We start from the raw sequence: 21,737 nt of genomic DNA, 5'->3' as shown, positions 1-21,737 counted from the left end.
CCTGTCATAGGTCGCCTGTCAAAGGTCGCCTGTCAAATGTCGCCTGCTGCCCGCCGACTTGCGCCTGGCCTGGGGACCCGGGGGAAAGCGCACACCCCTGCGAGGCTGGGCCCAAGCTTTGGGCTCTGAGTGTCCCCGCGGTCGCAGGGAAGCTGGAAGAGGTTGGGGGGTTTTGGAAAGGGGGACAACATTCTAGAGCCATCTCGGGAACTTGGCTGGACCAAAAGAGTAACTCGTTCTCTGCCCCTGTGCAGCTTAGTGTTTGCTTGCCACTGACTAGTTTAGAATCACGGGTCCAGGACGGTTGGGTGATGATTATTTGTTTGTAAATCCACAATTAGGCATTTTCTTTTTTTTCAAAGGCATGCGTGTTAGGGTCCTTTATTTCAGAGGTGACACCTGGATGCCTGCCACCCCACACCCCCAATCTAGGAAAGTGAATGGTCGTTAAGATGGACCTGACATGAAATCTCCTGCAGTTCAGCAGGTTTTAACTTTGGGTGCTAATGTTGCCGGTTGAACGGTAGGAATTGGAGTCATTTAAGGCTTGGTTTGGTTTGGTTTGGTTTTGGGGTCACACCTGGCTCTGCGCTCAGATGTCCCTCCTGGCAGTCTTGGGAGATCATATGGGATGCTGGGATTCGAAACACAGTCCGTCCTGGATCGGCTTTGTGCAAGGCAAATGCCCTATTGCTGTGCTATATCTCCGGCCCGAATGTTTGTTGTTTTTTTTTTTGTTTGTTTTTTGGGGCACACCCGATAATGCTCAGGGGTTACTCCTGGCTTTTGCGTTCAGAAGTCACTCCTGGCTTGGGGAACATATGGGACGCCGGGGATCGAATCGCGGTCCATCCTGGCAAGGCAGACACCTTACCTCTAGCGCCACCACGCCGGCCCCCCGAATTTAAGAAGTTTTTGAATATTATATAGAAATGTTTTATTGGAAAAATACTTTTACTTTCTATAAAAAATATCTCCATTGTGAGCAAAATGAGTCAGAGAGGATTGACATAAAATGATCACACTCATTTGTAAAATATTCAAATAAAGATAGTATGGTAATGATATCCAAAGGCAGTAGAGACAAGGGCCAGGAGGAACAGTATGCATGATAGGAAGCTTGCTACAAATACTTCCGTGTAGCTAGTGCAGGCAAACTGTTTCCTTACAGAGCTTATCTATTCATGGAGGTATGGTTACCACTAAAGGGGTAGAAGACAGCTGCCGGGGTCGGAGAGATAGCATGGAGGTAAGGCGTTTGCCTTTCATGCAGGAGATCATCGGTTCGAATCCCGGAGTCCCATAGGGTCCCCTGTGCCTGCCAGGAGCAATTTATGAGCCTGGAGCCAAGAATAACTCCTGAGCACTGCCGGGTGTGACCCAAAACACACACACACACACACACACACACACACACACAAAAGAGCTGCCAAACACACACACACACACACACACACACACACACACAAAAGAGCTGCCAAAAAGATTGCTGGGTATCACATTATTTTGGGTTTCTAGATATGCAAGATGAACAATTGTCAAAAAGGTTTGTTATTTCTAGAATTTAAATTCTCATCAAAAACAGTAACCTACTCAGTAAAAGTAGTGTTAGGATGCTGAGTGAGATACTGGAATGGGGGCCGGGCGGTGGCGCTAAAGGTAAGGTGCCTGCCTTACCTGCGCTAGCCTAGGACGGACCGCGGTTCGATTCCCCGGCGTCCCATATGGTCCCCCAAGCCAGGAGCGACTTCTGAGCGCATAGCCAGGAGTAACCCCTGAGCGTCACCGGGTGTGGCCCAAAAAAACCAAAAAAAAAAAAAAAAAAAAAAAAAAGAGATACTGGAATGGGCTGCATTTTTATACACTAGTATAAAAACTATACACTAGGGGCCGGAGAGATAGCATGGAGGTAAGGCGTTTGCCTTTCATGCAGGAGGTCATCGGTTCAAATCCCGGCGCCCCATACGGTCCCCCGTGCCTGCCAGGAGCAATTTCTGAGCCTGAGCCAGGAATAACCCCTGAGCACTGCCGGGTGTGACCCAAAAACCAAAAAAAAAAAAAAAAAAAAAAACTATACACTAGTCATTTTGCAGAATATCTACTTGTGCAGAGACCTGAAGGAGATGAAGAAGCAAACAGGAACAGTGTTGAATGATCAATAAAAACATTCTGGGAAAAAGAGGCTGGGGTGGATTGCAATGTCCCTGAAAACAAGTTGGTGACTCTTCAGGAGTGGGCAAAGGGGAAAAAGTAAGAATTTGGAGGTCTTCGAGGTAATTGCAAGGTTGGTCTTTGACTTTTAGTATTTAGAAAGCTGTTCATGAATTATAACAGTTCTCTAAAGCCTGTGTTGTGACTAGGCCAGAAAGTTTAGCGGCAAAGAGGAGCCAGAGAATAAAGTATAGGGCTTAAACAATTACCTTGCATCTGGCTAATCCCAGTTCAATCCTTGGTATCATCTGGGTCATATCCCCCTAGCTCTGCTGGGAGTGACCCCTGAATTCAGCTTAGTATTGCCCAAAAAAGCATAAGGAAAAGAGGCCGGAGAGATAGCATGGAGGTAAGGCATTTGCCTTTCATGCAGAAGGTCCGTGGTTCAAATCCCGGCATCCCATATGGTCCCCCGTGCCTGCCAGGAGTGATTTCTGAGCATAGAGCCAGGAGTAACCTCTGAGCACTGCCGGGTGTGACCCAAAAACCAGAAAGAAAAAATAAAGCATAAGGAAAAAAATAAGAGTAGAGGTAGAGATCTATTCAGAAGAGTTCAGGTACTTGCCTTTCATGCAGCTAACCTGTTTGATCCCTAGTACCACTTGATCCCCTGAGCACTTCAGGAAAGTAGCCCTGAGTACCACCTGGTGTAGTTCAGCCCTTCCCTCTGACACCCAGTAGAGACCAATACCTATAAAGAGATATTAAGATAAGTTAAGATAACTTATATAAAGGAGAGTATGGTAGCTAGGGGGTGTTTAATGGAATTTTCTAGTAGACTAGCTGTGGATATGAAGGAAAGAGGCATGAAGGATAACTTCAAGGGTTTTGTCTTGTAGGATGTAAGACTATAAAAACAAATTTGTGGAGGGGGACTAGTAGTTGAGGTTTGCTTATGTTAAATTTGACATTCATTAAATTTTCAGGTGATGTCAGATCATAAATTAGAAGTATGTATCTGGAGTTCAGGAAAGGATTCAGACTAGAATTTAAATGTTAGCATCTGTCAGCATGTAATACTTAAAGCCATGAAGAAGTTCACCAAAGGAGTTATTTTTGTCTGCCCCCTTAGCTTTATTATGGTGATGTCCACCCCTATCTGGTTGTGGCACTTACACAGGCCAGAATGTTTGATGCTCCTGGGGGGAGGGTTACACACCTCTTTTTTTTTTTTTTTTTTTTTGGTTTTTGGGCCACACCCGGCATTGCTCAGGGGTTACTCCTGGCTGTCTGCTCAGAAATAGCTCCTGGCAGGCACGGGGGACCATATGGGACACCGGGATTCGAACCAACCACCTTTGGTCCTGGATCGGTTGCTTGCAAGGCAAACACCGCTGTGCTATCTCTCCGGGCCCCTAGTTGCAGTTCTTGAACAGCGTTTATTGGTGGTGGTTGTATTCCTGACCAAAATCCTGCACATATTTAGTTGCAATGTTTATTGAAGTCACACATTTATTTAGTTGTGTGATTGCATAAAACTGACTTTGCATAGGAGATCACATACACTGTTAGTCCTGACAGTAGAGCCAGCCTATGGAACCTTTTGGTATATGTGGGCAGCACTGGGATCAAACTCTGCCTCACACTTTCAACACAGGCATTTTTTGCCACTGTGCCATTCCTGTGCTACCCACCAAAGAAGTTTAGATGGATATGGTCAAACTAATGTTAAGAGAAAGAACTAGCAAAGAGGGGCCAGAGAGATAGCATGGAGGTAAGGTGTTCACTTTTCATGTGGAAGGTCACTGGTTTGAATTCCGTCGTCTCCCATGCCTGCCAGGAGCAATTACTGAGCGTGGAGCCAGGAGTAACTCCTGAGCACTGCCGGATGTGACCCAAAAAAAAAAAAAAAAAAAAACTAGCAAAGAGGCTGAGAGGGAAAGGTAATCACAGAGAGGTAGGAAAAAGAATCTTTTCCTTCCTCTCCTTTTTCCCCCTTCATGGTTGTTACTGATACTGCAGTGACTTGGATTTGTGGACACACCGGACTGTGGTGCCTGCTTGGGGTCACACATCAGGTTTCCTTGCTTGGTTAGGATTGCTGGAGCTCACATTTTGAGTCGCACAAAAGCTATGGTTATGGCATTGTGCCTGCCAACAGTTATATTTCCTGGCTATGGTGCTTTTGCACATCTGACTAAGGTGCAGAGGAAAACCACTTGTGACACCCAGGGGTCACATATGGCAGAGATGGTAAAATTGCTCTCAAAATAAGTGGGAAACCAGAGGTTTGGATATAAACTTACAAGCTACACTAAGCCCCTGAATTATTCCTTGAGGACCAAGAGACGCAAATGATGTTTTTACAAATTTGTAGACTGGATTTGGATTTGGATTCTGGTATGTGTGAATAAAAAGAGGGGACATGCATATTTAACTATAATATGGAAATAGTAGTTACTTTAGTGTAATAGATTAGTGGGGGTTTGGGGATAGGCCACACCTGGTGGTGCTCAGAATTTATTCCTGGTTCCACCTTCAGGAATTATTCCTGATGGGTTCAGGGGACTATATGAGGTGCTGGATTGGCTGTGTGTCAGGCAAGCACCTGTGGTGTTGGCTCCAGTCCAGATTTGTGGTGGTGGTTATTTTTTTTAAGTTCTTTTAAAGATCAATACTAAAAGAGTTATGAATAGCATATGTTAGAATTTACTTAACAATATAGAAGAGAAAAGTGAGTAAAGTTATAGGTTGATTGGCTGTCATTGATTATTTTAAAAACCGTTATATATTGCTCTACATTTGGATATATTTGGAAATTTCTGTGATAGAATGGTTTTAAAAGCAAGTAAGAAAAGAGAAGTCAAAGAGAGTAAATATAGGTGAAGGCCATTTTGCTGTAAAAGAGAACGAAAGAAGCATGCTTGTAGTAGAAGGGCATTGGAAGACTAGGAATATGTGTTTTTGGTAAATCATGGGAAAATTGAGAATTGTTGATATGTTAAGAGAACTGATCTCATAGTATAGAAAACTTCCGCAATGGGGCCGGAGAGATAGCATGGAGGTAAGGCGTTTGCCTTTCATGCAGAAGGTCCGTGGTTCAAATCCCGGCGTCCCATATGGTCCCCCGTGCCTGCCAGGAGTGATTTCTGAGCATAGAGTCAAGAGTAACCCCTGAGCACTGCCAGGTGTGACCCAAAAACCAAAAACCAAAAACAAAAACAAAAAAACTTCCTATATGATTTATTACTTTTTCACTTTTTCAGTACTACTATCACTCTGATCCCTTTGCTCACAATTTTTTTTTTTATATTCTACATTTCTTTCATGAATATGCCATATTCTCTTTGAAATTAGGAGTGCTAATTCTTTTTTGGAAGGAGGGGAAGTCATGTCCAGCATTCATAGTGTTTTTCCCAGATCCATACTTCCAGACTTTTGGACTATCTCTTTGGCCCCTGTGAATGCTAATTCTTTTGGGGATTTGAGGGGTAGGGCCAATAGCCAACAGAACTTGGGCTATCCCTGGCTCTGTGCTCAGGAGTTATTTGTGGCATTCTGCAGGGGACCATGTACTATAAAGGATATTGAACTAGAATTAGCTGCTTGTGGGGATTCACCTTAATTCACTATTTCTCCAACTTCTTTTCTTTTCTTTTTGTTTGTTTGTTTGTGGAGGCCACATCCAGCTGTGTTCGGGTCTTATTCTTGACTGTTCTCAGAGATCGCAGTGTTAGGGGGAATATATATGGTACTGAGGTTCAAACTCTGATTGGCCGTGTTTGAGGCAAGTGCCTTAACCCCTATACTCTATCTGGTCCCTACTAATTATTTTCAAGTTCCTTTTTCTTGCTTTATCTCTAAGTTCCTTGGTGGTTTGCTCTTCAACTTGCTAGTCTTTCATACTGGAATAGCTGATTACTCCTTTTTCACTAAAAGCTGATTGAAAGCTTTTCTGTGTGGATGAAGCTTGTCAACTTGTGGGGTTCAGTGTATTGTGTTCTGTTGATATTTCATGATCCCAGGGTGTGTAAACCAGATCCCTAGTTTTATTGGGGTGATAAGGTACATGTGGATGTGTGGAAAAAATAATACAGCAAATGATAAACTAAAATAGCTGGTATTGACAATAAGTGCTAGAAATGAAGTAGAGATCATTAAGGGGAAAGGGAAATCTGGGAAAGAATTACAGAAGGAGAGATGTAAGCTATGTTTTTGAAAATGACTATTTTGATTTGTGGAGGCCCTTTTAAGTTGAAAAGAGAAGAAATGGAGGTGAATGGTTTAAATAGGTGGCAGGAGAGATGTCTATTGAAGTTTTTTAGGCATTAATTCATGTTTATGATTAGTATTAAGACCCATTATATTTTCAAGAAGAGTGCAATTAAGAAAATAAGAATTTGGGGGCAGTGCAAGTAGTAGGGCGCTTGCCTTGTACGCACTAACCAGGACAGGCCACGGTTTGATCCCCCCAGCATCCCATATGGTCCCCAAGCCAGGAGTGATTTTCTGAGCACATAGCCAGGAGTAACCCCTGAGTGTCACTGGATGGCCCAAACCCCCCCACCCCCCAAAAAAAGAAAAGAAGAATTTAAGAAAATTAACCTAGTAGTAGAATACATGCATTGATTTTATACTAAATTCTTAATGGGTTTTTGCTTTTCAGTATAAATACAGAGACCTCACTGTACGTGAAACCGTCAATGTTATTTCTCTATACAAAGATCTCAAACCTGTATTGGATGCATATGGTAAGTTTATACAGTAAAATATTCATTACTGTACTTTGATTTAACTTTTTGTTAATGATTTAGTCTTCCATTTTTCATACATAGTTTGTGGTTTTTCAATTATAAGAATGATCCTTGGGCCCGGAGAGATAGCACAGCGGTGTTTGCCTTGCAAGCAGCCGATCCAGGACCAAAGGTGGTTGGTTCGAATCCCGGTGTCCCATATGGTACCCCATGCCTGCCAGGAGCTATTTCTGAGCAGACAGCCAGGAGTAACCCCTGAGCAAGGAACGCCGGGTGTGGCCCAAAAACCAAAAACCAAAAAAAAAAAAAGTGATCCTTATCTAATAAAAGTAGGGGAGGAGGCCCAAAGAGATAGTACAGCACATAGGACACTTGTCTTACTTGGGTTTGATTCCCAATAATACATATGGTTCCTTCAGCACAGGGGATCTTGTAGGGTACATTAAAACTTCTGTTGTCCGACATGACTGAGAATAATCCTGGGAATAAGCCCTGGGACAGCTGGTTGTGATCCAGAACAAACCCCTAAAAATAGTGGGGGGGTGGGGCTAGAGTGATAGCACAGCTGGTAGGGAATAGCTTATATTGTATTTATTCAGTTATCTTTAATATACAACTTGAAACTTAAGGGAGATGTTAAATATTATTGTCCCTCATTTTCCAAGATATTACCATAGTTTTTGGAAGTGTTGCTTGAGGGTGTGGGAGAATTTTATCATTAATTACATTAATCTACAATTAGTAGATTTTTTGGGGGGGGTCACACCTGGCCACGCTCAGGGGTTACTCCTGGCTCTACACTCAGAAATTGCTCCTGGCAGGCTCGGGGAACCATATGGGATGTCAGGATTTGAACCACCGTCCTGCATGCAAGGCAAATGCCCTACCTTCATGCTATCTCTCCAGCCCCAACAATTAGTAGATTTGAACAAAATTAAATCCTTTGTGCCATGATTTCTTCAAAGCCTTTAATATGCTAATACATATAAAAATATAAAGTGGGCCCGGAGAGATAGCACAGCGGTGTTTGCCTTGCAAGCAGCCAATCCAGGACCAAAGGTGGTTGGTTCGAATCCCGGTGTCCCATATGGTCCCCCTTGCCTGCCAGGAGCTATTTCTGAGCAGACAGCCAGGAGTAACCCCTGAGTACTGCTGGGTATGGCCCAAAAACCAAAAAAAAAAAAAAAATAAAAAAAATAAAAAATAAAAATAAAAATATAAAGTATACCTTATTTATATAAAGTTATATGCTAAACTAAAGGGGGAAAATAATAGTAAGATTACTTAATTGATAAACTCTCCCTGCCACTCCAGGTCATCTCTCTGTATTTGTAGGAACATATTTTCCAGGACTGTATCTGAACTCGCATATTACAGATGAGAATTTTTTTTGTGGGTGTGGAGGGCTTTAGCCCCACCTGGTGATACTCGGACTTAATCCTGATTCAGTGCTAGGGGTGCTTTTGGACCAAATGCAGTGCTGGGATTGAGTCAGGGTTGGCTGCATACAAGACAAGTACCTTAACTTTAGGTACTATATCTTCCATCACAGAAAATATCTTCTAAAGATAAAATATAGTCCTTATTCTTGTAATATATGACACTTTTGTTCCACTTTTGGGTTGAAATAGAATAAAGCTATGCTTAAGAAATTACAATAGAATTGTTTTTCTGGGGCCGGGCGGTGGCGCTGGAGGTAAGGTGCCTGCTTTGCCTGCGGTAGCCTAGGACGGACCGCGGTTCGATCCCCCGGCGTCCCATATGGTCCCCCAAGAAGCCAGGAGCAACTTCTGAGCGCATAGCCAGGAGTAACCCCTGAGCGTCACAGGGTGTGGCCCAAAAACCAAAAACCAAAAAAAAAAAAAAAAAAAAAAAAGAATTGTTTTTCTAAATAACCTTTAGTATTCCCTGATCTTAATATAATCAATCTCTCCAAACATATCCCCTTGAAAATACCTAATAACAGGGCCAGAGAGATAGCATGGAGGTAAGGCATTTGCCTTGAATGGAGAAGGATGGTGGTTCGAATTCCGGCATCCCATATGGTCCCCTGAGCCTGCCAGGAGTAATTTCTGAGCATAAAGCCAGGAGTGACCCCTGAGTGCTGCCGGGTGTGACCCAAAAACAAAAAACCAAAAAAAGAAAAACAGAAAGACAGAAAGAAAAGAAAAAAGGAAAAGAAAGAAAAGACCTAATATAAGAGAAGAAAATATTTAATAGAAAATATTTAATATGCCAGATCAAGTGAAAACCTCTCCATTGTGAGGTCTTTGGACACTAGGGGCAAATATTTTGTATTTTATAGCTGAAGCTTTTATGCCACTTAACTTTAAAAACATTTAAGAACTAGTTTAATTCCAGTTTTTATTTATTTATTTATTTATTTTTGTTTTGGGGGCCACACCTGGTGGTGCTCAGGTTATTCCTGGCTCTGCGCTCAGAAATCTCCCCTGGCAGGCCCAGGGGACCATATGGGATCCTGGGATTCGAACTGGTGTCTGTCCTGTGTTGGCTGTGTGCAAGGCAAACACCTTGCCACTGTGCTATTGCTCCGGCCCCCATCCAATTTATTTTAAATAATAATTGTTCATGTAATAACATTGATGTGTCCTAATAGGTAGAAAATATATTTACATAATTTCTTATATAATTATATTGCATTTTTTTACATAATATATATAAAATACATTAAAATTGTTTATATTGGAATTTCTTAATACTATGGTTTTAAATATTGAAATCGCAATGTGGGGTTATATTTGAGGTATCTAATGCATCATAGTATTATTAACAGTATGTTATTTGTAGTAACTTTTTTAGGAGTTGCCTCCTACAGAGTGCTCCAAGGGGCCTCAGTGATACTTGGCTACTGGGCCTAAGGTTCAATGCAAGGGTCTTAGGATGCTATTCTGGGGCTATCCAGGAATATTCAGCAGCCCATTGAAACACATCTGGACATACTTGGAGCCTTCAGGGCCTTATCTGGTGATGGTTGCCATGCTTGCAATTCATGGCAAGTCAAGGTGTCAGACAGAGATGGAAGTTGGGTCTGGCACATGCATGGTATGTACTCTAACTGCTGTGCTTTATATCCTTGTCCCTGGAGTGCCTGGAGTGATTTTTTTTTGTTTGTTTTGTTTTGTTTTGTTTTGGTTTTGGTTTTTGGGTCACACCCGGCGGTGCTCAGGGGTTACTCCTGGCTGTCTGCTCAGAAATAGCTCCTGGCAGGCACGGGGACCATATGGGACACCGGGATTTGAACCAACCACCTTTGGTCCTGGATCGGCTGCTTGCAAGGCAAACGCCGCTGTGCTATCTCTCTGGGCCCTGGAGTGATTTTTTTTAATAATTTTTACAGTCATATTAGCTGTGATCCATTGCATTGTGATCATATTGTGATCATATTTACTGATAACTATTACAGTCATTCCTTTTTCCAACTCAGTGTCTATACTCATTCTAAAACTGATTCTACTAAGTAAATCAACAAAGGATACTTTGTTATCCAATAACAGTGGATTATATATTTACAAGTTAGCCACTTTAAGGATAATAATAAATTTCAATTAGTGTTTTTGAAATGACATATGGGAATATCTTTGAAAATGATAATGATTAAATTATTCTTCTTTCCTTTCAGTTTTTAATGATGGCAATTCCAAGGAGCTAATGAACCTCAATGGAACAATTCCTGTGTGTTACAAAGGTAACACATTTACCTAATTTTCTTCTAGTATAGGTGAATTTTATTTGCCTAATACATTGCCTAAGAGTCATAAGTAAAATGAATCTACCTTTTCATTATATTCACACTGGATTTCAATGTGTAGTTGAACTTCACTTAGTAACAACACCTAATATTTTCAGTGGTTTTTCCTTTACCAATATGAGTATGTCTCTGTACTGGAGAAGTTTGTTATTTGAATTTTAGAACTAGAGAGTGTTCTTTTCTGACATTGGGCATCTGTATAGTTTAGAACCTAATATTGGAGCCCTTAAAGTCAGGACAGAGTTAGGTTTTAGTTCTTACTTGCTTTCTAATATATCTAAGGGCATTGTTTGCCTTGCACAGGGCTGACTAGGGTTTGATTCCCAGTTTGATCCCTTGAGCACTGCCAGGTACAAATCTTGAGTGCAGAGCCAGGGGCCCCTGAGTAATCACAATGTATGGTCCAAAAACAAAAATAATACACAGAAGGAAAGCACCTTAACCTCTGTACTAGCTCTCTACCCCTCTTCCCTCATCATTTTTCACATGACATAAATATATAAGCAAAGTAATTCTGGAGCATTTTAAATTTTTATAATTTTACTAGATGGCAGAAAAAAACTTAGGTCATGCATTAGGATATACTCTCTTAAATTGTCTTTTTATTGTAGTTTTGCATAAGAAAGTATATCTAGGGTGTGGAGCAGTAGAATAGCAGTAGGATGTTTGCCTTGCATGCAGCCTACCCAGGATGAAGCTGGGTTCGAACCCTAGCATCTGATATGATCCCCAGCCTGCCAGGAGTCATTTGTAAGTGCAGAGCCAGAGTGTGTCCAGGTGTGGTCCAAAAAAACAAAACAAAACAAAAAAAAATTAAAAATTAAAAAAATTTAATCTTAATATCCTACAATTGCCTGATTTAACTTAATTTATATTTCTAAATTTATAAAAAGTGCAGCTATTTATTTCTACATAAGGAAAAGAGTATGTTAGTGATTCAGTGGTTATTCAGAACATTGAATTTTGAACATAGTGAGAAAAGGCAGAAATTTATCACTGGTTCCTTTAAAATACTAATGTCAGATTTGTTAACTGAGGGATCATACTACATTCTACTATACACAAATAAAGCAAATTGAAGATGACATTGATTCTATATAACTACCTCTGAAAATGCCAAAGACTGTAGTTATCAATGTCAGGCTGTAACTATCAATCAGAATCTGCTTGACGGTTGAATTGGGTTATTTAATTTGGCTTTTGGCCAGGGACTTTCAAGACTGGCTTAATAGACCCTTTTCATAAAAATGCCTTAATCCATGATCCTCCTTTTTCTTTCTTTCTTTCTTTCTTCTTTCTTTTCTTTCTTTCTTTCTTTCTTTCTTTCTTTCTTCTTTCTTTCTTTCTTCTTTCTTTCTTTCTTTCCTTTCTTTCATTCTTCTTTCTTTCATTCTTCTGTCTTTCCTTCTTTTTTTCATTCTTTCTTTCTTTCCTTACTTTCTTCTTTCTTTCTTTCTTCTTTCTTTCTTTCTTTCCTTTCTTTCATTCTTCTTTCTTTCATTCTTCTGTCTTTCCTTCTTTCTTTTCTTTCTTTCTTTCTTTCTTTCTTTCTTTCTTTCTTTCTTTCTTTCTTTCTTTCTTTCTTTCTTTCTTTCTCTCTCTCCCTCTCTCTCTCTCTCTCTCTCTCTCTCCCTCCCTCCCTCCCTCCCTCCCTCCCTCCCTCCTTCCCTCCCTCCCTTCCTCCCTCCCTCCCTCCCTCCCTCCTTCCTTCCTTCCTTCCTTCCTTTTTTTTTTTTTTTTGAGGGAGGGTCACACCCAGCAGTGCTCAGGGGTTACTCCTGGCTCTGCGCTCAGAAATCGCTCCAGGAAGGCACGGGGTACTATATGGGATGCCGGGGAATTCCCACCACTGTCTTCTGGATGAACTGCATACAAGGCAAACACCCTACCACTGTGCTATGTCTCTGGCCCCATGATCCTCCTTCTGTATCCTGTCCCATTGAACCTTATTGAAATGAGAAGTGGAGCTAGAGAGATAGTACAATGTTTCAGGGGTTACTTCTGGCTCTGCACTCAGAAATCGCTGCAGGGTGTTTACCTTGCACGCGGCTGACCCATGGCAGACCTCGGTTCAAATTCCAGCATTTCACATGGTCCCCTGAACCTGCCAGCAGCGATTTCTGAGTTCAGAGCCAGAAGTAACCCCTGAACACCATCGGTGTGGCTCCCCCCAAAAAACAAAACAAACAAACAAAAAAAGAAATAAGAAGTAGTCAAGTAGTAAAGAAAGATTGGTTTTTGGGCCACACTAAACAACTATCTGGCTCTGAGCTTAGAAATGACTCCTGGCAAGCTAGGGATCATGTGGGATGCCAGAGATTAAACCCAGGTTCGGCTCAGGTCTGCTATGTGCAAGGCAAACACCCTACTCTTAAATAATATTTTTACAGCCACAAGCAAACAATAACAAGTTAATGTTTCAATCCTCTGATGTACTTTCCTATCTGAAAATTTTGGAAACTGATTATAAGTAGAACTTAGAAATACAAAGTACTTTGCTGTGATTATTTTTAAACCTTACTAGTTGTAGCTGTGTCAGTAACTACAAAGTGTTTATTGAAAAGTCATAAAAATGAAGTAACCGAACTTTCTCCTTCTCTCTCAGGTAATACATATAATATTCCAGTATGCCTGTGGCTACTGGACACATACCCATATAATCCTCCTATCTGTTTTGTTAAGCCTACTAGTACCATGACCATCAAAACAGGAAAGCACGTTGATGCAAATGGGAAGATATATCTTCCTTATCTACATGAATGGAAACATGTAAGTATTAATGATATTCAATGAGTCAGTTGTACTTTATAAATTTTGTGCACTAACATTACTGTATAGTAACACCATTAATGATTCCCCAGGAGAATAGATAAGTTTGCATAATGAACTTAACACTGAGATGAGGGTAATCAGGAAAAGTTCTCTGAAAGAAACATAATTTATATTTGTATAGTACTTGGTAATTTACAGAGGACTCATTCACTGTTTTTACGTGTTTGAGTTAAACCTCTAAAAATAGAGTGATCAGGAAATAGTACAATGGTTAGAATGCACGCTAGGCATACACCCAACCTGAGTTTGATTCCCAACACCACACAATCCCGTAGTAGCACTGGAGGCTTTTGAGCACCCTCAGGTATGGTCCTTGTGGCCCACAGTACAACATGCAGAGCTGGAATATTCCTGAAACTGTAATGTATCCTCGGGTACTTGTATTGAACCGGCAGAGGTTGAGAACTTTGAGTCCAGAACCTCCATGGCACTTCTTGGTTATCCCTTTCATCCCCCTGTCATTCTCCCCCCCCCCCCAAAAAAAAAAAAAAAGAATTTGCATCGTAGGAAATAGTCCTACCATTCCCAAAAAAATCTATACCAGTGGGATGAAATTCATTATTCATAACAAGAAAAAAGTAGGAAACTTTTGTTTCTGCTTCTGCTAGTATAGCTCTGACAGCAGTATTCTCAAAAATAACCCCAAAAGTTAAACTACATGTAATATATATGGAATCTTTGGAGAACTATTACAGCAGTCAGGACCTATAGGTCCAAGAACTTCACTACAAAGAGATGACCCAACCCAATTTTCCTTACATTTAATGACTGATTCTTGTTACTGGGTAAAAGTCTGAATCTAGGCAGCAGAGAACCCAAGAGGCTAAGGACTCTGTAGTTTGAAGTTGTCTTAACAAAAAGACAAAGATTGCTGTTTTGTCTACCAACACAGCCAATACTTTCAGAGCTAAGGCTTGGAAGAAAAGGAAGCTACATAGAAGTCAACTGGGTAATCTAATTTTTCTTTTAAGGGAAATTCTGAATTCCTAAACTTGAAAGACAAGATGGCTAGGCAAAAAAAGTCTTTGAAAAATACATGTACTTAGGAGTCTGAGCTTAAGGAGGCAATAGGAAAAGGGATGTAAATATGCTTTATATATGGAAGACCAGGTTCATTCTTTGCCTCACCTAGAGTGGTAGGGCATTTGCTTTGCACATAGCTGATCAAGAACGGATGGTGGTTTGAATCCTGGCATCCCATATGGTACCCCCGTGCCTTCCAAGAGCGATTTCTGAGTGCAGAGTGAGGAGTAAACCTTGAACGCTTCTGGCTGTGACCCCCCCCCCTCCCCCAGTTAAAAACTCAGTAAAATAATAGGTTTGATAGCAGATTGGATTCAAACGTAGGAAAACAATGACTTAGGAATAAACCTTACAAAGAATGTCCTTCATGGAGAAAATTGGGGGCAGGGGCTCACCACCAGTGCACAGGGCTTTCTCTTCGCTCTGCACTCAGGGATCACTCCTGATGGGACTTGAGGGACTTTTATGGGATGCTGGGAATCAAACCCTGTTCAGCTATGTGCAAGGCAAGCACCCTACCTACTGTTCTATCCCTCTAGCCTCTGTGGAGAGCTCTTTTAAGTTGAAATAATAAAAAGACTTAAAAGTGCCTTATTCATAAGGCTGGAGAAATAAGGGTAAGGGTTAAGCCTTGTATATGGCCCACCTCATTTTCATCCCAAGCACCACCTGCAGTGATTCCTATGCACAAAGCCAGGAGAAAACCCTGAACACTGCTAAAAAATAAAAGTATATGTATGTAGCCAACCTGTGTTCAAATCCTGGTATCACATGTGGTCCCTTGACCACAGCCTGAGTGCAGATCCAGGAGTAACCCCTGAGCACTAATGGATATCTTCCAAAACCAAACAAAAAAGGAGACAAAAAAAAAAAACAAACCTGAATGTGTATCTTTTATATAAAGATATGGGGGCCGGGAAGGTGGCGCTAGAGGTAAGGTGTCTGCCTTGCAAGCACTAGCGTAGGACAGACCGCGGTTCGATCCCCCGGCATCCCATATGGTCCCCACAAGTCAGGAGCGATTTCTGAGCGCATAGCCAGGAGTAACCCCTGAGCGTCAAATGGGTGTGGCCCAAAAACAAAAAAAATAAATAAAATTAAAGATATGGTGATTTCTCAGCTAGAACATGTTTCAAAGTTTATGATACAATCTTTGAAAAAAAAAAAACTCAAATACATGTTTCTGGCTGGAGATAAGGCATTTGCCCTGATTCTCTGCACTACATATGGTCCCCCACGTGATCACTGAGCTGAGAGCCAGGAGTAAGCCCTGAGCACCACTGAATGTGACCCAAAGCAAAATAAAACAAAGCAAACTAGTTTCCAAGTTATTATTGTTACCTTTTGAATACCATTAATGATATTTTGGACTATTGCTATATATCCATTCCTAAATTTTTACCAGAATAATTTATTTTCCTTTGATTAACTATATGGTGTCAAATGAAGAATAGCACTATCTGCATTTTTCAATATAATGTTTTAGCTACTGTGGTTTTTATACATGTAAACTTATTAATTTTTGCTTTGGCGCCACACCGAACAGTACTCAGAGCTTACCCTTGGCTCTGATCTTAGGAATCATTCCTGGCAGGACTTGAGGTGTCAGAGATCAAAACTTAGTCACATGTAAGGCAAGTGCCCTAACCTACTGTATTAATTCCCAGCCTCATTAAATAAAAATTTTTTGTTTGCATTCCTAGAACGAAAATTACCGAAATGAGTAGAAGTAGGTGATAAATCACCACACTTTCCATTGTTTCAAAAATTAAATCTCTAGCTGGTTTCATTTTTTTTCTATTTTTAGCCACAGTCAGACTTGTTGGGACTTATTCAGGTCATGATTGTGGTATTTGGCGATGAACCTCCAGTCTTTTCTCGCCCTACATCAGCATCCTATCCACTATACCAGGCAACTGGGCCACCAAATGGTGAGTACAATTGAGATTTTATTTTTTAGTTCTTAAAAGAAAACAGTAAACCTTGTAAAAGACAGTTAATGACTTGATTTTACTTTTTAGCTTGCCATCTTAGTGGACATTTTGGAGATACTTCAAGGCCTCACATCTGCATGTATAAAATTCGCTCAAAGACTGGCATTTGGGCTTTCATTTGTGGGTGGAAATCTAAGTATAGGTGTGCTGAATTATATAGAATGAGGGAGAAGGAATGCTGGGATAGAGCCTGAAATTTTTTTTTTTTTTTGGTTTTTGGACCACACCCGGCAGTGCTCAGGGGTCACTCCTGGCTGTCTGCTCAGAAATAGCTCCTAGCAGGCATGGGAGACCATATGGGACACTGGGATTCAAACCAACCACCTTTGGTCCTGGATCGGCTGCTTGCAAGGCAAATGCCGCTGTGCTATCTCTCCGGGCCCAGAGCTAGAAAATTTTAAATCGTGCATGCTATTGAATAGCATTATTTGGTTTTAGAAGCAGATGTAAATTGAAAGGGAGATTGACCTCTTTTCATCTATACTAAATCATTCAAATCCACTTGTTCTGGGTACTGGACATTTGGCTTTCAGCTTCCTTCTCCCTGATACAATACAGCCAATTTTACCTTGTTTGAAGGAGATTGGGGGTGTGGAACAAATTATTTTCTCCTCATTGGGAGTATATTATGTCTGGTTTTCCTGTGTGTTCTTTTGTTGATATTGCATGTGTGTGGTGCTAGGAACCAAACTGGGCCTCAACCAATTCAGGGCATGAATTTTACCACTGAGCCAGTCTTTTGCCCTATATTAGTTTACTTTTTGGTTGTTTTTATGGTACCAGGGGTTAGACGCAAAATTGTACAGCATTGTTTTCTCCCTGTACCACATCCCTAAATTTTTTTCTGTTCTTCGTTTGTTTATTAGTTTGTTTGTTTTTTTTTCAGGAGCGTGGGTAGAGGGTGGTCCTGGGGAGCTTATAGGTAAGGCACTACTTGCCTTGCATGCAGGCAGCTTGACACTGCCTATGTTTCCCCAAACAACACCAGGGTCACTCTTGAGCAAAGAACCAGGAATAGTCCCTGAGCACTGCGTAATGTGGCCCTGACACTGGGATCGGTGAGATATCACTCACTCACACACACACACACACACAACTAGGAATCGGTGAGATCTCTCTCTCTCTCTCACACACACACACACACACACACACACACACACACACACACACACATCCAAGATACGGGAACGGTGAGATGTAACACACACACTCACACGCACTATTTTACTAGTATTCTTTTTGTTTTGTTTTGTTCTGTTTTGTTTTGCCACACCCGTTTGATGCTCAGGGGTTAGTCCTGGCTAAGCGCTCAGAAATTGCCCCTGGCTTGGAGGGCCCATAATGGGACGCCGGGGGATCGAACCACGGTCCTTCCTTGGCTAGCGCTTGCAAGGCAGACACCTTACCTCTAGTGCCACCTCACCGGCCCCTGCACTAGTATTCTTATCATCCAGGATACGGGACCAGTGAGATAGCATGGAGGTAAGCTATTTGCCTTGCATGCAGAAGGACGGTGATTCGAATCCCAGCATCCCATATGGTCCCCTGAGCCTGCCAGGATCAATTTCTGAACATAGAGCCAGGAGTAAACCCTGAGCATTGCCGGGTGTTACCCAAAACAAACAAACAAATCATCCAGGATATTGACAGTTTGTTTCACTTGTTTTCACTTTACTAACCCCAATTGACTACACTATGGCTTTAACTATGATTTCATTATTCATTTGGTTTTTAGATCACACCTGGCAGTGCTTAGAGGGCTATTTCTGGCTTGATAACTCAGGGGTCACTCACTCTCAGTGGTGCTCAGGGAACCAGGCAGTGCCAGGCATCAAACCCAGACCCTCTACATGCCCCCCCAAATATATATGTATGACTCGCTCTTTGAACTGTGTACTTTCTCCAGCTCTGAACCATGATTTTTTTTGGTCAGGGGGAGAAAATTTAGGATAATTTAGCAAATTTATTTTAGACCGATTTTAACTTTTTTCCCTGGCCCTAACACTTCTTTTTTTTTTTGTTTTTTTGTTTTTTGTTTTTTGTTTTTGGGCCACACCCAGCATTGCTCAGGGGTTACTCCTGGCTATCTGCTCAGAAATAGCTCCTGGCAGGCACGGGGGACCATGTGGGACACCGGGATTCGAACCAACCACCTTTGGTCCTGGATCGGCTGCTTGCAAGGCAAACGCCGCTGTGCTATCTCTCCGGGCCCTCTTTTTTCCTTTATGGAAGGGGGCTACACCTTCAAGGGTTACTCTAGGCTTTGAGCTCAAGGATCCCTCTTGGCTGGTTCAGGAGACCATATAGGGTGCCAGGGATTGACCCTGTGCAAGGCAAACACCCTGCCCCTCTGTACTGTTGGTCCAGCCCAAATTTGTTTCTGTAGTAAGTTTTATTATATTTGAGATTTACTCCCACCATATTTAAGGAAAGTTAAAATCAGAAGGTCCATTGGGCTCCCTCAGTACAGATGGCTGAGAAAAGACCTCAAAGAGAGGTCACTTCCTTGAAAAGTGAGAGTGGTATTTCCAAGTTTAGTAGTAGTTACAGACATTTATTTGACCTAATAAGAATCTCCCTGCTACTGTGCTAAGTATGTATATAGTTGAGCATTTACTTCCAGATGACAAAATTACACACAAATATGGCCTTGATTAAATATCACTTTACCTGGGAAAAATCAGCATCAAGAGAAACATAAAAATAACTTTTAATTCTGAAAGTAAAGTTTTTGTTTGTTTTGTTTTTTTGGAGCGGGGGTTGGTGTTTTTGTTTGTTTGTTTGTTTGTTTTTGGATCACACCGGGCAGCACTCAGGGGTTACTCCTAGATCTGCACTCAGAAATTGCTCCTGGCAGGCTTGGGGGACCATCTGGGATGCTGGAAATCAAACCACTACCCATCCTGGATTGGCTGTGTTCAAGGCAAACACCCTACCACTGTGCTATCTCTCTGACCCCTAAAAACAAAGTTATGTCTTAAAAGATGTTCTACTCACTCAGATGAAAGGAGTCCTTCATGGGAACACCTGACAAATTTGCTAATATAATTTATATCAGAATTGACACCCAAGGTCCAGCCTAGGAATAAAAAACTTTGATATATTAAAATTTGCCCTTTTTTGGGGTGGGGGGGTTGCTTTTTTTTAGTTTTTTGATTTTTGGTCACACCTGGCAGTGCTCAGGGGTTACTCCTGGCTCTATGCTCAGAAATCACTCCTGACAGGCTCAGGGGACCATAGGGTGCCGGTATTCGAACCACCACCCTTCTGCATGCAAGTCAAATGTCTTACCTTCATGCTATATCACCAGCCCCAAAATTTGCCCTTTTGATGCCAGAGAAGCCTATGGCTCAACTCTCCTCTTTTAATTGGAACTTATGATTCAGAAGATTTGAAACCCATACTAAAGGCCTCTGAATTGTCTGTTGTGAAGAAATTTATAGATCAAACAGTATGTACTGAAAGCTTGTTGCTAACAAGAAAGTACAATTTTTTTAACCTTGCCTGTTCAAATTCATCCCTGTAATATTCAGTAAACACACACATAATTATGATTCACCACAACAACTGAGTGTCTCCGTCTTTTGCCAAACCCTGCATCCACTTCCCTGGGGACTCAGAGAACTCCTTAAAGCAAACTATGGCCCGCGGGCCACATATTGTATTTGTATCTGTTTTGTTTCTTCATTGCAAAATAAGATATATGCAGTGTGCATAAGAATTCGTTCATAAGTTTTGTTTTTACTATAGTCAGACCCTCCAATGGTCTGAGGGACAGTGAACTGGCCCCCTGTTTAAAAAGTTTGAGGACCCCTGCCTTAAAGTGTCCAAGATTGAAGAATCATATTCCAGTTAGTTTTAAATACGTCCCTGTTTATCATTTATTTTTATTCTTTTTTGTTTGTTTGTTTTGTTTGGGTCACACCTGGCAGCGCTCAGGGATTACTCCTGGCTCTACGCTCAGAAATCACTCCTGGCAGGCTCGGGGGACCATATGGGATGCTGGGATTCGAACTACCGTCCTTCTTTATGCAAGGCAGATGCCTCTATCTAGTTCTCCGGGCCCATTTACTTTCATTCTTAAACCAGCGAGAATATCCTATATCATAAAGTTTAGAAACACGTGTTGGTGGGAATATGGCCAAAAATGAACTTTCATTCACTATTGATGGGGCTGTTGCTTTGTTCAACCTCTTTAGAAAACAGTTTGAGGCACCAGAGAGATACCATAGCGGTAGGGCGTTTACCTTGCATGCAGCTGATCCAGGATGGATGGTGGTTGCAATCCCAGCATCCCATACGGTCCCCTGTGCCAGCCAGGAGCAATTTCTGAGTGCAGAGCCAAGAGTAATCCCTGAGCATCACCAGGTGTAACCCAAAAAAACAAAAAAGAAAACAGTTTGAGACTCTCAAAAAGAATAAAGATGGGGGACTGAGCAGTAGCGCAGCAGTAAAACATTTGCCTTGCACGCATCTGACCTAGGACAGACTGTGGTTTGATCCCCTGGCATCCCATAGGGTTCCCCAAACCAAGAGTGATTTCTGAGCACATAGCTAGGGGTAACCCCTGAGTGTCACCAGGTGTGGCCCAAGGACAAAAAAAAGAAAAAGGTCCTCAGCGCTGCTAGGAGTAATTCCTGGGACAGAGCCAGAAATAACCCATGAGCATCACTGCACTTGGTACTCTTTCTCTCCTAAAAATATTAAGAATAAAGATTCCCTGTTATCTTGCAATTCCACTCCTGGGTATTTACCTCAAGAACATGAAAACATTAATCTGAAAGGACATTTGTACAGCTATTATACTCAAGATACGGAAACTACCCAAGTGCCCAACAACAGATGAGTGGCTAAATAAATTGTATTTATACGCAAGGAAATACTACTGCTGCTTGGGTAGAAATGATTGGTATCAAATTAGGTTAAGTGAGCAGAAAAAAATGATAAAACACCAGATGATCTCACTCATTTGCACTCAGTTGTGAGTGAGAAACAAAACCAGGGGTTAACAATTGAGACTTAACAATCCTCAATGAAAAAAAACTTGAGATACAAGTCAGTAGCACTGTGATCTAACAGATGGGGTGGCAAAAGGGATCTTGGTGTAAAGGTAGAGGGACTTAAGCACTGTTTTGGGCATAGTTTAGCAGTACTGCACATACAAAAGAGTAATGCTGGTTCTATTGTTTTAAAAGATTATTTGAAAAAATAAGG

The 21,737-nt window shown here is 41.5% G+C and overlaps 1 protein-coding gene across 1 annotated transcript in view; it reads left to right on the top strand.

The window, feature by feature from the left end:
- The window catches only part of TSG101 (tumor susceptibility 101), a 50,733-nt gene that overhangs the window by 284 nt on the left and 28,712 nt on the right, over positions 1 to 21,737 (top strand). The window contains exons 2-5 of the mRNA XM_049781053.1: positions 6,818 to 6,902; positions 10,546 to 10,611; positions 13,280 to 13,443; positions 16,337 to 16,460. Of these exons, the coding sequence (XP_049637010.1) occupies positions 6,818 to 6,902; positions 10,546 to 10,611; positions 13,280 to 13,443; positions 16,337 to 16,460 (439 nt within the window). The remainder of the gene's footprint in view (positions 1 to 6,817; positions 6,903 to 10,545; positions 10,612 to 13,279; positions 13,444 to 16,336; positions 16,461 to 21,737) is intronic.

This window comes from Suncus etruscus, chromosome 9, assembly GCF_024139225.1.
Source record: "Suncus etruscus isolate mSunEtr1 chromosome 9, mSunEtr1.pri.cur, whole genome shotgun sequence".
In the NCBI taxonomy this organism is placed as follows: Eukaryota; Metazoa; Chordata; class Mammalia; order Eulipotyphla; family Soricidae; genus Suncus; species Suncus etruscus.
The sequence above is the reverse complement of the archived record's forward strand: the minus strand, read 5'-3'. Positions and strand labels throughout refer to the sequence as shown.